At 40.1% G+C, this 17743-nt stretch overlaps 1 protein-coding gene across 1 annotated transcript in view; it reads right to left on the bottom strand.

The window, feature by feature from the left end:
- Utrn (utrophin) overlaps positions 1–17743 on the bottom strand; it is a 507673-nt gene that overhangs the window by 299941 nt on the left and 189989 nt on the right. Inside the window, exons 29-37 of the mRNA XM_059272738.1 lie at positions 17550–17699; positions 15685–15846; positions 14705–14833; positions 13810–13983; positions 12213–12368; positions 8283–8453; positions 2998–3177; positions 1372–1500; positions 921–1091 (exon numbers count right to left, since the gene is read on the bottom strand). Of these exons, the coding sequence (XP_059128721.1) occupies positions 921–1091; positions 1372–1500; positions 2998–3177; positions 8283–8453; positions 12213–12368; positions 13810–13983; positions 14705–14833; positions 15685–15846; positions 17550–17699 (1422 nt within the window). The remainder of the gene's footprint in view (positions 1–920; positions 1092–1371; positions 1501–2997; positions 3178–8282; positions 8454–12212; positions 12369–13809; positions 13984–14704; positions 14834–15684; positions 15847–17549; positions 17700–17743) is intronic.

Genomic DNA, 17743 nt, shown 5'->3' with positions numbered 1-17743 from the left:
TGAATAATTATATTCCTGAGCACGGAAAGAAAATTTATTTGGCCCACTATACCAGATATTTTAAATTAAAGCAAGATTAGATAATACCTATTTCCTACACACATATAAAACAAAACAAGCTTTTCTCTGTGTTATTTCAATATATAACTGTTGAATTGAATAGATTTTTAAAGTGCCATCACATGGGCACAGTTGAGATCCTTAAACACTCAGCATCCTGTGATTCCTCAGGATGGACATCTAAGGTCCACCATTTTCTCCCTCGGCACCATCAAAATGTTTTCAAGTTTTCCATTTACTCAGTGCCAGGCCTTAAGAACTCTACAGTAAAATGTTTCTCCGCCTCCCCTCTTAAAATAAGGATGAAAAGAGAAAGAATGGGAAAGATACACAGGGAGCTGAAGAAATAATAACATAGCGGTATAAGTACCTTTCTTTTGTAAAGAAAGTTGTTATTCATTTTTGACCCTCATTTTAATTGATACAGCTTTTTTTGAATTAGTAAATACAGGAAGCACATCTCTCCATGAACTATAAACTGAGTTACTTATAACATTTAAATCTGTCAACATATAAACACACACACACACACACACCAGTAATGTATTTTCTATGAACATGTACATGAAAAGGATGAGTTCAAGATCAGGGATTGATCATCATACCGAACCTGGGAACTGACTTCACTGTTCCTGTTCTATTCCTATCCCAATTGTCAGCTGACTCTGAAACCTGTTCTGAGTTATTTGCTCAACAATACTCTTATATTAATAATCACACATAAATAACACCAACTGCTGTGCCAAAAAGTTATTAAAATTCATTTTACTTTAAAACTTAATAGGTTGGCACAAAATGATCTACCATTTAAACATATACCCATGGCAAAAATGGTATTCTATAAAAATTCCAGGACTCACCTGGGCACTGTTGATGTGCTGGGACACCTTCTCAAAGTTTCTGTTCAGCTCAGCTAATTTCGGTTCTACGAGTTCCCTGCTGGCACTTCCACGTGCGTTCATCAAGATGATGGCTTGTTCGCGAACATTGTCAACCTGGAGGTTGACATCATCCAGCTCAGACAGTAAGCGCTGATGGCATAAAAAACAAATAAATAAATTATTACAAGGGAAAAGTCAAAATGAATATGGGTGTGATGCTTACTACGATTAAAGGTATTGGAAATAAACATCTGGGATTGTTAGGAAGACATTTCAGCACCATCAACCAGGGGAGGAACTGGTCACAGAAAATCCATGGGTGATCTCAGTTTCTCCTGAATGTTAAAAAGTAAACTGCATGAGAACCCCCCCACAGCACAAGAGAACAGACTAAAGCATATTATCCCACGTGACTCTTGAGGTTGACTACCTTCACGATTTCCTCCTGTTTACTTGCTGGTTTTTTTTCAATCTCATCCAGTAGAGCTTCGGCTTGATAAAGCCAGGTACTGATGTGAGCAACATGCCCATCAAATATCTCCAGCTGATTCTGATGGTTCTACAAAGGAATAAAATAATATTGACACAATTAAATGAAATATTAGGATGATGATCTTAGGAGAGATTTTAAAGGCCAAAGAGCACAATGTGTGTCCCATAATCATAAACAACAAAGAACAATAGTGTTTGCTACATACTTTTACTTAGTTGGCTTGTTTCTGGTTTGCGGTTTTTAAAGCGAGGGGTTAATATTTTACAGTTCTGGGGTTTGAACATAGGGCCTCATGCACTACATGACTGAATATATCCCCAGCCTTCTTTTTAATTTTTATTTTGAGACAAGGTCTCACTAAGTTTTCTAGACTATCCTTGAATTTATTCTGTATACAGACTTTCAACTTGTGATCCTCCTGCCTCAACCATCCAAGTACCTGATATTACAAGCCACCAGATCCAACTTTTTTGAAAGGGAACGGGGTACTGTTTTTTTGAGACATGGCTTTCCTATGTAGGTTGACCTTGAATGCTAGATAGTCCCGTCTTGATCCCTAAAGTGCTGGGACTACAGGTGTGCATCTCCATGGCCAGCTTTAGTGATGCACTTTTCTCTACATTGATGTGTGGTGATGTATCGTATTACATAATTTACCTAAAGTTTTATGGAATAGGTCATGGACTGGAACACAAACCTCTGGCCGATCAAGACCTAAGCATATAACCTTCCCTGCCCTACATATCCTAACTGATTTGAAAAAATATTCAACAGATGATTTATTCTTTTATCTATTTCTACCCATTACTAGGGAATCATGTAAGTTAAAGTCCTATAAGCTATGTCAGAATAAAATAATAATTTGTAAATGATAACTCTCACTTCAGAGACTGGGGCTGCCATATTGGTAGAAAAGGACCAACAAACACTATGAAAATGTAATGGTCGTAATGATCGTAATCATAAAAATATTTTTAAATGGGATGATTAACATATTTATATAGAATACCACTACATTTTTAAGTCATTTAATCATCATAAAATCATACAAGGTAGAAATTATAATAATGCCAACTTCATAGATAAGAAAAAGAAAAAATAGAGTTTTTAAGTAACTACACTGAAGTAAAAGTCAAGAATTTTATAGGCATCATCATTTGTTATAATCTTTGCTCTGAGCTAGTGAACGACTAAGACATTGCAAATACTGTATATAATGTATATACAATATATGCATGTATGTGCATATACATAGTGTATATTATTATAATAACTAAGTACTATATGATATAATTAAAATAAAAGTATATTTACTAAAATATTAAATAATACAGCGCCTATGTTTAGCATGAATATTTTACTTTCATAGAAGTATTGTAAATTCTTCCATGTGATACCTTTTCAATAGAAAAATAAAATACATACTAATAAAGTTAATTCACAAGCAAAGGAAAACAAAACCAGGACACACAGGAAACAGATCTGGAATTCTGATAAGGGCCATATGCACTAAACATAATCAGGAAGAGAAGACATCACCACTGATGTGTTCAGGCAACATACCAGCAAGGTGTTACACCAGTCCTCGGTCCAGGTGCGGACTCTGCTCCACCCAGCATTGAGTGTACAGAGATTCTCTTCTAGAACTGACTCGCTGCCCGAGACCAGGTGCTGAAGGGCAGCACTACTCTCAGTAATGGTGTTTAAGTCAGCCTTTCTCTTTTCCAGATCCTTCAGAATATTCTAGGGAAAAAAAAAAACTCACTTAAGTTTCACTCCAGGATGGGAACTCGCACGTGAATGGAATTTTACCAGGAAAGTGCACATGTATAGAAATGCACATGCATAGAAATGCACATGTATAGAAATGCAATGTGGTGAAAAATGCAAAATCTCCTGAAAGCAGCATACAGAAGCACCTCCTGGCATTGCTTCTTTTAAAAACTGTTGCTCCTTATTTCAAGAATTAATTTTAAGCTTTATATTTATTTATATCTGTGTGTGTGTGTGCGCGCGCGCGTGTGTGTTCCTTTGAGGCCAGAGGTGTCAGATCTTCTGGACCTGGAGTTACAGGCAGATGTTGCATCCTGAGAATGAAATACTGCTAAGAGTAGCAAGAGCTCTTAAGCACTGAGCCCTCTCTCCAGCCCAATGGTACACTTTCTTAAATCAACATTTAAAGCAATCATTTCAAGGAATTCAAGTCCTTATGTGAACATCGTTTAAAAACTCACATTTCGGGAAAGATACAAATCACAAATCTAAAACTGAATCAAGGTTTAAACACTGTCCTGGTCATGACACTTATAAAATGCACACAGATATTTCCTGCACTCACTCTCCTCCAGCAAAGTGAGTGGAAAAGAACTTCAGACATGCTGTGTACACTTCAGAATTGCTGTACTCCTTCAGTGGTTATGTCTTGACTGGCTAGAACTGGCTGAAAGAACCATAAGAAACAACTACAGATAAGTAATTAAGTTTAAATAATATATCCATGATCCTAGTGGGTTTTATGATAAAGAAAACTGAAAATAAAATTTAATGTATGGGGTAAAATTCCCACTTAAGTTCACTAATAAAAATGCCACTTAAACTTTAATTTTAAATATTGCACATAATATTTAAGTGAAGAAACTAAAAATGTTATAAGATAAATGCATCCCTTAAATCTGAAAACATATCATTGAAAAGGCGGTGGTTATGTTTCACACCAATGTTCCTCCCACTCCACTGACAAGAATGTGCTGTGTGGTTTGTATATTCCAACCTCACCATTTCAAATTTGTAAGACGATTAAGTGAAAATTCACAAGAGGCAAGCTCACCATTATATAGAGTCTATCTTTAAAAATGGTATTTTACAAAAAATGGAACTTATAAGACCAGAAAGGATCAAATATTAATACAGACAACTCAACATCACCCATTATATACACATATGTACATATATGCAATTAGTAAAAAAAAAAAAAAGAAAGAAAAAAAGAAAATGTTCACATTCACATGGTAATAAAACAAAATAATATATAATAAGTATACAGGTATATATGCAAAATGTTTATAAAGGAAAAAAATCAAACATATGGCAAAGAAAGAATTTAGGGGGTGAGGAAAATTGAGACATAACATACTAATGAGGATTTAAGCCTTTCACGGTGGTTCATGCTGGTAGGATATGCTGAAGGCACAGAGGCAGTAGGATCTCCAAGGTGAGGCCAGCCTGGGCTACACTTGGGGCTCGGCAGGGAAAGGCAATTGCTGTGCAAGTCTGGAAACCCAAGTTCAATCCCTGGAAACCTCGTGAAGGTGGAAAGAGAAAACCAAATTCTGGAAGTTACTTTCTGACAAATGTTTGTTTAATTTTGAAAAGATTTAACAAGGCAGGCAGAACACTTGTATGGCATCTCTCCAGCTGTGCGTGCGCGCGCACGCGCTTGCACACACACACACAAGCCAAAACATAAAGTCTCATCTAACAAATCTATAAATTGGAACTAAATCAACACAAAATTTCTTCTGCAAATTTGGGGACCATTCCTATAAAAGCACATCAACCACAGAGTCATAAAGACAAGGACCCTTTTGTGAGATAAAATAGACACTGAAATGAGAGAGCTCAACAGCTTTGGAACTGGAGGAGGGGAGCGGGTCAGAACTGTACAACAGAACACAGCAAGAGTCTGTCAACTCCACGTTAGACTGGAGGAAACGAACTCATAGCTCAATAAACGATGTCGGCACCATCAGTTAGTTATCGGAGAAGATGTTCAGAGCCTTTCTCCTGATACACAGCAGCTTAAACTCTAGAAGGATTAAAGCATTAAAGGTTGAGAGGATGAGACTACAAAGGATCATGAAGGAACTACAGAACCTCAGAGTAGAGCCAGCCGTTATAAAACTGAAGACAACAGAAACGAGAATCCGATTATTCCTTTCTTTAAAAAAATACTCAAGTGTTTATTTAAAAAAATTAAAGGTCAGAAAGTCAACTCCAATGGCAAAGAAAGGGATTTTTTTTTAATACTACACAGCATGCTAAGCATTACTAAGCCTAACAAAGAAATCTAAATTAAAAGACTAATCTGGGAATTTTTTAAAATGGTCAAAACTAGAGGGAAATTATTTTTCAGAAAGGGCTGCAGGTGGCCTATAAGCTTTGGAAAAGTTCTAATTAAAATAAATCAGAGATGGGGCTATGGCACCACTGTCAAATGTGTTCTCAAAGAACAAAAACCGGGAGGAACTGATGCACAAGTGGTACCTCAAGTGTCCCTAAAGGACAGACTCACAGCATACATGAGACTTTAAAATGAGTCTCTTCTTCAGCCTGAAAATTTTCAGGCTGCTAAAACACACTCAGGAAACAATTACAGAATGCTGAGATTCAGCTACGGGTCTATTCTTCATAGAACTGTACATAATAATGAAAATGAGGGGGAGGGAAATTAAACAGCCAGGAGTGGAGGAACAAGGCAATAAAAAATAAAACAACTGAAACACTATACTCGTCTCTAATATATAACAGAAAAACAGAGGTTAAAAAGGAAAAACTTGTCAAGATCACAATAGCTTTTGTTTGACTTTAGTTTGGGTCCAAAGCTCAAATTGCGACTCTAGCAATTCCCAAAGCCTAGGAAAGTATGTGATTTATGTGAAATGGTGAACACCAAAGATTTAGTAAAGAAAGAAAGAATAATGGGCCCAGACCTGATCACATTTGCCTGTAATCCTCACATTCAGGAGGCTGAGGCATCAAGCGTTCAAGGCCACTCTGAGCTACATATCGAAACCCAGTCTAAAAAGAAAGGATGGTAGGGAAGGGACTGAGGGGAGAAGAGAGAATACAATGGTGGAAGAGAGGGAAGAATTATTTTCAAAGTGTACTGAACAAAGATATCATATTTTCTTGGATTTAACCAAATCAAGTTTGGCCCTTTCCTTTTTCAATCATGCAGAAGGCACTGGTGACCTTCAGTGTTCTTCATTTTCCTTGCACACCCCTCTCCACTTCTCATCGTCATACAACCCAATCCCACCCTTTCTCTACTCCTCATCCTCATACATCCCAATCCCACCCTCTCTCCACTCCTCATGCCTCACACAACCCAATCCCACCCTCTCTCCACTCCTCACCCCTCACAGAACCCAATCCCACTCCTCTCTCCACTCCTCATCCCTCACACAACCCAATCCCACCCTTCTCTCCACTCCCCATCCCTCACAGAACCCAATCCCACCATTTCTCCACTCCTCATCCTCACACAACCCAATCCCACCATCTCTCCACTCCTCATCCTCACACAACCCAATCCCACCCTTCACAGAACCCAATCCCACTCCTCTCTCCACTCCTCATCCCTCACAGAACCCACAACACAGTTACCCTTTCCAGGAGCTGTTTTCTCAACTGGAGTATTCTTTCCAGTGTGACAGCCTGACTTTCTCCCAAGTGTCCCCACCACAGAGTGTTCAAGCAGGTGAGACCTGTGTTACTCAGCTACCTCAGAGTCCCTTCTCACGGAGGTCACAGGAAACATGTACAGAGGACACTCAGAGAGACTTTGTGTAACACACGTTTCTGTAGCCATTGTTTACCCTCTGCAGGCTCTCAGGCACACCTGCCTCTTTCATATGAAGCAAACTGAGGAAAACAGAACCCCACTCCCCACCCCCATTCAATCCTGTGTGCAGCTCAGAAGCAAGAAGGTGCAAGTTAACCCTTTATTCCAAATAGCTAGAGGACTAAAGGAAATGGTCATGTGGATTTTTCTTTAAGTTATGTGATTATGATGATCCCTGCATTATTTATTTTGCATTATATAGTTAATTAGTATAAAAATTATTATATATAATGCAAAGACTGAATAGTGGGAGAAAGTGTTATGGATTTTCAAGGTGTTTAATCTTTTTTTTTTTTTTTTTTTTTTTTTTTGGAGACAGGGTCTATCTACATAGCCCTGGCTATCCTGGAAGCCTGGCCTTGAACTCACAGAGATCTTCCTGCCTCTGCTTTCCGAGTGCTGTGATTAAAGATGTGTGCCACCATGATTAGCTAAGGTGGTTAACTCCTAATATAACATTTTCAAATATCACCTAAGCACAATGTGTAAAGGGCCTCAATGATCCATTTGAGTTTAATGCTTGTGGAAGGAAGGTGAAGTCTTTGTTGGGCTGCAGGGGTAGCTCAGTGGTAAAGTGCTTGCTGAACAATAATGGGGACCTGAGTTCAGACGCGGGGCACACACGTAAAAAGCCAGGAACACTAGCACATGACTGTAATTTCAACACCGGGAAAGTAGAGACAGGAGCACAGTAGCAAGTCAATCTAGCCAAATCCGCAAACTTTGTGTTAAAAAATGAGTACACATACTCACAAACACACACACATACATATATACACACAAACACACACACAATATACACAGTCACACACATCCATACATACACACAAACATACATACACATCCATACACACACACACACACACACACACACACACACACACACACACACCATACTGCTAAAATGGTTGGTTTTAGCTGAGCATAGTTGCACATGACTATAATCCCATCGTTGAGGAGCTGAGGAAGACGGACTGCTGCAGATTTAGAGCCATCCTGTGGTACACAGTGAGCACAGGACCAGCCCAGGCTACAGAGAGAAACCCTCTCTGAAAACAAACAAATTGTATTTAAAATGTTCTTCCCAGAACAGAACAACCGGAGAGAAGGTAATGGAGAACAGCAGAGGCTACAGTTAATACGAAATGGAGACAGCGTTCACCCAGACTGGCCCAAACCAACGCCACAGGTGTGACACCAGCAGTCCATCCCAAGTGAAACTCACTTTAGCCCAGGAGATTTCTGTGTCCAGGTCACCAATGACACCTTCTGATGTGGACTTCTGCACCAGATCTGCCTCTGTGGCAGAAAGCCATTCAGAAAGGACGGTGGCTTCCTTCTTCATCTTCCGGGACAGCTGAGAGGCTCTTTCCAGGTCCTGCTTCCCTTCGGTCACCTGAACAAGGTGGGAGGGGGAAGGACATGGTAAGTAAGTCAAGGATGAACAAGGGGACCAAGGACATACTGAGTAAGTCAATGATTAACAAAGGGACCAAGGATGAACAAGGAGTCAAGGATGAACAAGGGGTCAAGGATGAACAAGGGGACCAAGGACATATTGAGTAAGTCAAGGATGAACAAGGGGGCCAAGGACATGATAAGACAAGGATGAACAAGGAGCCAATGACACCGTAAGAGAAGTATGACCATGAATGAGGACAAATCCAGAAAGGATGCAAACTGGCTCATAGTCAACCCCAAGACTTCCATGACCTTCATCTCCATCACCTCAGCATCACCCGGGTCTTCCATTTGCATATGTTGTAGTAGCGAGTGTTGGGAAATCCTGGGCTGTGCACACCAGGCTCTACCACTGACTGCTATGCTGGAGGAGGCAGAACCCAAGACTGTTCTAAGAACTATGTGAGGGAAATGCTTATACCAGGGACTTGGCTCAGGCCTTGGAGCAAAGTTAAGAAACCAATCATCAGTGGATATTACAATTTCAATGAGAAGATGGCTTAGCATCCTCTCCACTTAAAAACATATATACAGTGGGAGGCAGCCATGTGAGGGAGAAAAAGTACTATTTTCCCAATTACATGATTTATTGCTAACCATGAGACTTTTAAAAAAGCAGTAGATGACTATACACCATGAATCTTATTGTTTTGCTCTTCTAAAGCAAAATAAATCAACTAACATTCATCAGCCTCTTTTTTTTTTTTTTAATGGGCACTCAGTACCACAGGTTGACCTCCAACTCACTATGTAGCTGAGGATGACTTCGAACTTCTTATCTCTCTGCCTCCATCTCCTGAGTGCTGGGATCATAGACATAGTCACCATGCCCCATTCATACGGTACTGGAGATTGAGGCCAAGCCTTTGAGCCTGCCAGGCAAGCAGTCTACAAACCCTAGCCCCTCATCAGCCTCTTCATGCAGATTTCAGGCTGTGCTAATGAATCTTACATGTGTCATGCACTAAAACACCACAACAGCTTCTGAGATAAGCAATACTCTTCCCACTTTCCACATAAAGGAAGGTGGAATTAAGGAGGCCAAGGCCAAATAAGGAGACATTAATTTAACAGATCTAACCCCTTAAATGACATGATGGTATTAAACCAGAACCATGGCTCAAAACAGAAAGCAGAAAGAATTCAACTCCCTTAGGAGGCATGGCCACCTAACACATAAATCAACTGACATCTGACTTTGATAAGCACAAGTATACAGATAATAAGAGGTGGGGGATGGTATGTCACATTTGAGATAAACTTTTCTTAGATGATATACAATGACAGAGACCAAATTTAGTTCAAAAGTAACATGGGATCACACTTCATTTCTCTCACTCCTTTGGTACAGTTTCACTTTTTATGCCCAAACGGTTATTACTAATTTTTTTAACTGAAATATTTTCCCATGGGATTCAATTAAAACATGTAACACTAAATTAATAGCACCTGAATGCAGATGTAAATGATAAACACTTGAATTACATGATGATTTTCTGACTTTGACATGCCTAAACAGCTACACAATCATCATCAAACTTAATGCTAACAAAGATCTGTGTAACAAGAAAAAACAATTCATACATCAACTTATAAGGACACACACAGACCAATTCTCTACTTTTAACATATGGCCAAAGCTATTCTCCTACAGTGTGGTACTATTTCCTGACTTCTCACACATCCTTTGCTAAATTCGGTAAAAACCCAATGGCAGCAGATGGATCCAATGGACATTTTTTTTTTTTTTTTTGAGACAGGGTTTCTCTGTGTAGCTTTGCGCCTTTCCTGGAACTCACTTGGTAGTCCAGGCTGGCCTCGAACTCACAGAGATCCGCCTGGCTCTGCCTCCCGAGAGCTGGGATTAAAGGCATGCGCCACCACCGCCCGGCCCCAATGGACATTTTTTTAATGTGATCACAGTCATCACAAAAACAATGATTGAACTCATTGTTGAAATACTACCTCCCCTCGCTTCCCAGATTTCATCCCTATGGTACGCCTATCACATCTTATTATCTTGTTACTTATTTTAAAGTTCCTTTGGTTAATTCCTAATACTTAGTCAATGACCTCAGTTTTTCCCTCATCATATCCTCTCCCTAAATAATCTCATTAGTCCTGAAAACTTTACCACCTATATGGAGATGACTCTGAAAATCCACCTGTTCAGCCCAGATGTCCTCTCTAGATCTTAGTACAGCGATTCTCAACTTTCATAATGCTATGACCCTTTAATACAGTTCCTCATGTTGTGGTGACCCCAAACCATAAAATTATTCCATTGCTACTTCATAACTGCAATTTTGCTACTGTTATGAATCATAATTTAAACATCTGTGTTTTCAAAAGCTCTTAGGTGACCCCATGAAAGGGACATTTGACCCTTCCCAAGGGGTCACAACACACAGGTTGAGAACCACTGCCTTGGTGCCTGCATAAGTACTTGACATCTCTCTCAAAAGGAGTTAGAATAGCTAGGCGGCGGTGGTGCACGTCTTTAATCCCAGCAGGGCCAGGCAGATCTCTGTGACTTCAAGGCCAGCCTGGTCTACAGAGTGAGATCCAGAGCAGGCACTAAAACTACACAGAGAAACCCTGTCTCAAAAAACCAAAACCAAAAAAAAAAAAAAAAAAAAAAAAAAAAGGAGCTAGAATGTCAAAATATCAAGCATAAGCATATGATTTCTGCACGCCTCTCAACCTTTCTTTCTATCACCCCAATGCTCCGTGATGGCACCACAGTCATCCACGAAAGCACACCTAAAACATAAAGGCCATGCCTTATCTCCCCTTCCCCTCTAACAACAGGCTATTCTATCACAAACACATTGACGTCACTTCCTACAAGGGTCTGAAGTCAGCCCATTCTAATCTCCAACCCCAAACCCACTCCAGCCACCATCACTTCTCACAAGAGCACAGGAAGGTCCCAGCTGGTCTCCTCACAGTCGTTCTCATTTCTCTCAATGCAGCTTCCCAACTGAGATAGAGGCTGGAGAGATGACCCAGTGACTAAAAGAACTTGCTATGCATGCTTGAAAACCCAAAATCCACCCCAACACCATGCAAAACACCTGACATTCCTATAACCCAGCAGTGTAAGAGATGAAGTTGGGGTGGTATCTGGAGACTACCGAGCTGTATCTCTAGACTAATAAGGACTATCTACCACCTAACATTTACTAGATCATTAGACTAATAAGGACTATCTACCACCTAACATTTACTAGATCATTAGACTAGTAAGGACTACCTACCACCTAACATTTACTAGATCAGTAGACTAGTAAGGACTACCTACCATCTAACATTTACTAAATCAGTAGACTAGTAAGGACTATCTACCACTCAACATTTACTAGATTGGTAGACTAGTAAGGACTATCTATCACCCAACATTTCCTAGATGCTGACATTAACACACCTCAGTAAACTATTCATTTTAGAAATCCAAAGCAAGTAAGATTTTTGCAGTAACTATTACTTTGTTGAGTTTCCTTAGAATAACATAAAATGTCATCAACCATGGAAAATATAAATGTTCTATATTAAATATTAAAAATAAATGTCTACACAACTACTAACAATTATACTATTAATATGCATGTAAAGAATAAAAATATGATAGATATCGAGAGAGGAAGAGATGGAGAAATAAAGAGATAGGAAGGGGGAAAGAGAAATGTCCCACCTGTGCACCCAGGTCATTGTAGAGAACTTTCAGGAAAGTCAGCTGCTCGTCCATGCCTTTCGGGTTGTCCGTCTGCTGCTTCTGGACAATGTGCCTCCCGGTTTTGATGACAGTCTCAACTTCAAGTTTGACTTCACTCAACGTTTTATATAGTTTCTTCAAAACAGAGGAACATTTTACATTGTTAACATAAAAGTCCCCAACTGGCATCATTTCAGAGCACAGCTTCTATGGCTGGGTAGCTAATCCCTCACCCCGGACATCAAAGGGCATTATCTTTCTCAAATATGGTTTGAAGGTTGAGCCAAGTGAAGTCAAGGCTGTAACACCTTTTCAAATCAGATAAGACAGCAAATTAACAGCGTTTGGTTTTGTTTAAATGTAAAACAAGATGTGTGTATTAAATGTCAGTAGAAATCCTGGCATTCGTTATAACCATGTTAATTCAAAAACTATGGGAAACAACAGGAGGTGAATTGGAATGTCTCTGTGTAGAACAACACTGTAGGGCTGGCAGACTTCTCAATAGGAACACACAGGCTTACTAAGCACATGGTCCTTGGTTCAATTTCCTGCACCCAAAGAATACTTTTATAATTCTAACACCATGACTAGAAGACAGCTACCCCTGGTGATCTGTGCCTGAAGGAATGTGGAATCCCTAACACTTACTTGTCTATTTCTCTGAGAAAGCAAACCTACCATGAGTGTAATTTACATCCTGCAAATATACATAAAACTTTAAAGTACCAGGGTGGACATGATTCTATGAAACAGGAGTTCAACAACATGTCAATTCCAAACTGCCTTCATCCCTGTCACCTTGACCCCCCAAACTCTGTCTAGGCAGCTTATCTATATATCAGCATCCAACCCAAAACACCTCAAGGACACAAAGCCAGTATCTGTGATGTCAACAACAGTGAGTGATGTCTGCCACTCTATCCCAAAAAGTAAAGAGATGCTTACATTTACACGTAATTCAAACGTGTCCTATCCATGTACTTTTCCACCCATGTAAAAAACACAGTGGAAATGGCAGCCTCAACAAGCACCAATATATCTCCCCCTGACCTCCTCTCAGAAGACTGCCAGGCATACAATAAGGCTAAGTTGAGATCCTCTCACCAACATCATTTAAAATTTTCGGTTCAACTAACTACAAAGAATGAAAGAGTAAGGTCTTATTTATCATTCCTTTCTTCCCATCTTAAGTTTAAACTTTGACTTAAGTGTCATTTTCCTGGAAGAGCATTTTTTTTTACTCTATAATATTCCTGATATCCACATTAGATATGTTATATCTAGTGACTTCAAATTTATTGTGGAAGGTTTAGCTTATCCGTGCATCCTACAGAGGTTCTACCCACTTCATGTTGTGATTTACATGTTTGTTTTTTAATACACGTTATTTATGTGCTTAATCTACTGCCTTTATCTGCCCAGACCATAACCCTTGTTTTCACCACCTATTTCTCTTCTATCTTCTATTTTTCTTATTTTTAACATGTTCTCCATCTTTCACAAGGACAGAACAGATGCTCTGGACTAAACCGTAAGAGCAGCTCCGGCCATGTGAGCTGCCTCTCCGGCTCACCATGCACTTGTCCAGGTGGGTCTGGATGACATCAGGGTCCACATCCTTCACATCCAGGACGTGAAGCTCGGCTTTCACTCCATCCAGCACACGCTTGCAATCAAGCATCCGCTGCTCGAAATTCGCAGGCTTCTGGAAAAGCTGGAACTTTGTGGAAACCTCTCGAAGTTTCCTCTGTTTGTGGAAATGGGAGTAAGCCACTCATGATCTCTCTCACTTGGTATTAGTATAACACAGAATGCTGGAAAACTTTTCAAAATATAGGCCAACCCAGGAAACCCCAGAGGAACTAGGGAGGTTCTGATCACATAAAGGAACTGCTCAGTGCCATGGATGAACAATGCCTAATATCTCAATCTCAAATTAATAAATCTGGATAGTGATGGTGTCTCTGGAACGAAAGTCTATGAATTTTCTCATTTGTTCAAGAAACTCTAGTTCATGAACATAGACCTTTGGCCATAAGTTAGGAGTGGAAGTGTCTTTGGGCACAAGTTAGGAGTAGAAGTCCATCTCGTACCACCCACTAAGCACCTGAGTAGTACTGCATCCTACCCAGCAGCCTCTGTGGTCAGAGAACAGTCTACACAAAGCCAACTGCTAGGCCAAACTCACTCTCTCTTCTCAACTCAACTATTAAAACTCAATATTTTGTTGCCCAGATAACAGTCTGCTTCTGCTGACATGGGATGCAATGAACCCTTAATACTCCACTCACACTCCATATTTGCATCATGGTACAGAACAAAGGTCCCAATGAGCCCTTAATACTCCACTCATACCCCCATTGTTTGCATCATGGTACAGAGCAAGGGTACCCAAGGAATCAAGCCTTTCTGTCTTACTTTTCTATACCCGCCATATATAAAAAGCAAAGGGAAAGCCTGGTCATTACCTGCAGCATGTCCATCTGACTTCCTCCTCTCGTGGTCCTGCCCTCGGGGGAGGTCGGAGGCTGGGAGCGGAGATTCCGTCTCAGCTCCTCCAGCGTGAGCTCGTGGGCTGAGATCTCTGCTTGGATCTTCTACCAGGAGGATAACAAAGGGAAAGAGGGTGGTGTTTTTAAAGTACACAAAGAAGCCTGGGGTAGTGGTTCATGCTTGCAATCCTAGCACTCTGGAGACTGAAGCAGGAGGATTGCTGTGAGTTTAAAGTTGATCTCGGCTACATAGTAAGTTCCAGGCAAGCATGAGCTACAGAATGATATCCTGTCTTTATACAACAACAAAGTACACAAAGAAATAATAATACAGAAGTTTGATGTAGTCATAGGATACATAATCCTGTATTTAATACACTGTAATAAGCTTGGGGATACATGACAATAACATAAACTTTGGTGCTATAAACTACTGTGTGTCTTTGCATGTCATTTCTGTTGTTCACATCTGATTTATACAGAATACACTGTCTAAACTCTATAGCTAAATAATAATAATTAATAATAATAATAATAATAGGCCATTTCTAATGTAGAAAATGGGAGAGAGGAGCTGGAGAGATGGCTCAGCTGTTAAGAGCACTAGCTGCTCTGCCACAGGATTCATTCAATAGGTTCATTTCCCAGCACCTACACAGTGGTTTACAACATTCTAACTCCAGTGCCAGGGCATTTAATGCCCGCCTCTAGAATCCGCAGGCACTAGGCATAAACACAGTGCACATATGCACACACAGGCAGAACACCCATTCACATACAATAATAAAATGTTAAAGAGAAAATGTGTGAAATTCCCACACAGGGAACGAGAACAGTTCAAACCCAGAGGTTGTTTCATCAAGAATGTCCATCATTCTCCTGGCTCCGGTAGCTGAGGAGCTGGCTAACAAGGGCTCTTTCTCAGAACACAGAGGCTCTGGACTTCGAGGCAATACCTGAGCTTCCTGTGGCAGTTGGAAGGCATCGATCCTGTCCGTCAGGTATGTGGTGAGCTGTTTGTCCAGCTCCCCCAGGCTCTCCTTCAGCACCTGAAGCATGTGGTCAGTTTCACGGAGGACCTGGAGTTGCTTCTCCAGAGAAATCTGTTTGCTCTCCGCCTGCAGAGAAAAGACATTTCCTTTGTAACTGCTCAGCACAAATATAAATAGCTGAATGTGCTTTCTGGCCATGAAGATTATAATAAAGTACTGGTTCAAGACTGGAGCTTTCCTTATAAATAAATAATTACTATCAATAATAAGAGTGTGAATGTTCTTCCAGGGCCTCATGGACAAAGCAGCTGAATCTCTCATTTTTACTTCTTTCTGTTAATGTATATGACAAAACACAAATATGGAAAGATCTCCCGTGGGACATATAAAACAGAGAATAAAAATGTCATTTTAGGGGACCAGCTCAATGGTTAAGAGTACTTGTTGCCCTTGTAGAGAACCAGGGTTTTGGTCCCTCCTCGGATTTGGTGGCTCACATCTATCTGTAACTCCAACTGTAGTGGATCTGACACCCTCTCCTGGACTCCATGAACACCAGACACACATACAGTGCACATATGTATATGCAGACATTCACATTCGTAAAGTGTTTTAAATTAATTAAAATTTGCAATTTATTTTAAAATCTTTTATCTATTAGAGATGTAAGACAATTTTAAGACTCACCAATGCCTAGCAAAAAAATAATAACGATAATAATAAGATGTAGTAAGGATGTCTATCAAGAGAATAAATACCTACATTTTTTTCTAAAATTGAGAACCAATTCTAATTGCCTCACATCTTTGGATTAAGCTCAGTGCTATTTATAGTCTAAATCTTAACAGTTGTTATTTAGTAATCTGTAAAAGCTATCTAATTATCTACTCAACCTTCTTACAAAAGAACAATGCCTCTTCTCTCAAACTGATATGAACTTGCATGTTGAGATACAACCTTGGATATGAGCCAAGTGATGTTGCTTTCATAATAGTTAATACACTCTGGTGGCCTTAGTAGTTCCTAGGACATAGATATAGAAGTTACTATTCTTTTTACTTTTTTTAGATTTATTTATTTATTATGTATAGTGTTCTGTCTGCATGTATACCTGCATGCCAGAAGAGGGCATCAGATCTCATTATAGTTGGTTGGGAGGCACCATGTGAGGACCTCTGGAAGAGCAGTCAATGCTCTTAACCTCCGAGCAATCCCTCCAACCTCCCATAATTTTTAAATGTAACTGTAATATGATCCTTACAGAAAATCACATAGTTCACAAATAGAAATAATAACAAATACAGGGGTGGGTGGGTATCGGGAATTTCCGGGGCCTTGTACATACATGCCAGGCAAGTACTTTCCCACTGGGCTACATCCACTGACAAGATTGGGTTTTGTTTTGTTTTGTTTTGTTTTGTTTTGTTTTGTTTTGTTTTGTTTGAGACAATGTCTTGCTACACAGCCTCAGCTGACCTAGGAGTCCCTGTGCAGACCAGGGTGGCCTCAGGCTCAGAGATATGCTTGCCTCTGTCTTGACTGCTAGGATTAAAGTCATGCACTACCATGCCAGTCCTGGCAATTTGGGTGTTTGTTTGCTAATCATCAAGTTGTGTCTGACCTACAAATATTAAGTCTATTCTTCCATATGTACCTCAAAGCCCTCGGGCTCCCATTAATATTCGCTGCCTCCTTTAACGCCCTCCACACTAAAGCCTTAACTAACGGGGACCAATTTAGACATTACCAGGCATAACCAGCATGGAAGCTCCAAGCGGGTCAGCTTGCGCACTAACTACCTAACCACACTGCGCATGTCTGGTTCTCACCAAGCGACTCAGCTCTTCATAGCGGCTGTTAAATGCCTCCAGCTTCTCACTGATTATATCATCCAGGATCCCACCATCAATCAGAGTCTGCCCAAGTTCCCGAATCTGGGTGCGATTATCTGCCGGGTGGCGCAAAACAGATTCCAGAGACTGCAGCGGGGGCAGGGGAAAAAAAAAATAATACATTTACTAAG

This window comes from Peromyscus eremicus, chromosome 8b (assembly GCF_949786415.1).
Source record: "Peromyscus eremicus chromosome 8b, PerEre_H2_v1, whole genome shotgun sequence".
Lineage (NCBI taxonomy): Eukaryota > Metazoa > Chordata > Mammalia > Rodentia > Cricetidae > Peromyscus > Peromyscus eremicus.
This window is presented reverse-complemented; position numbering and strand designations above follow the sequence as displayed.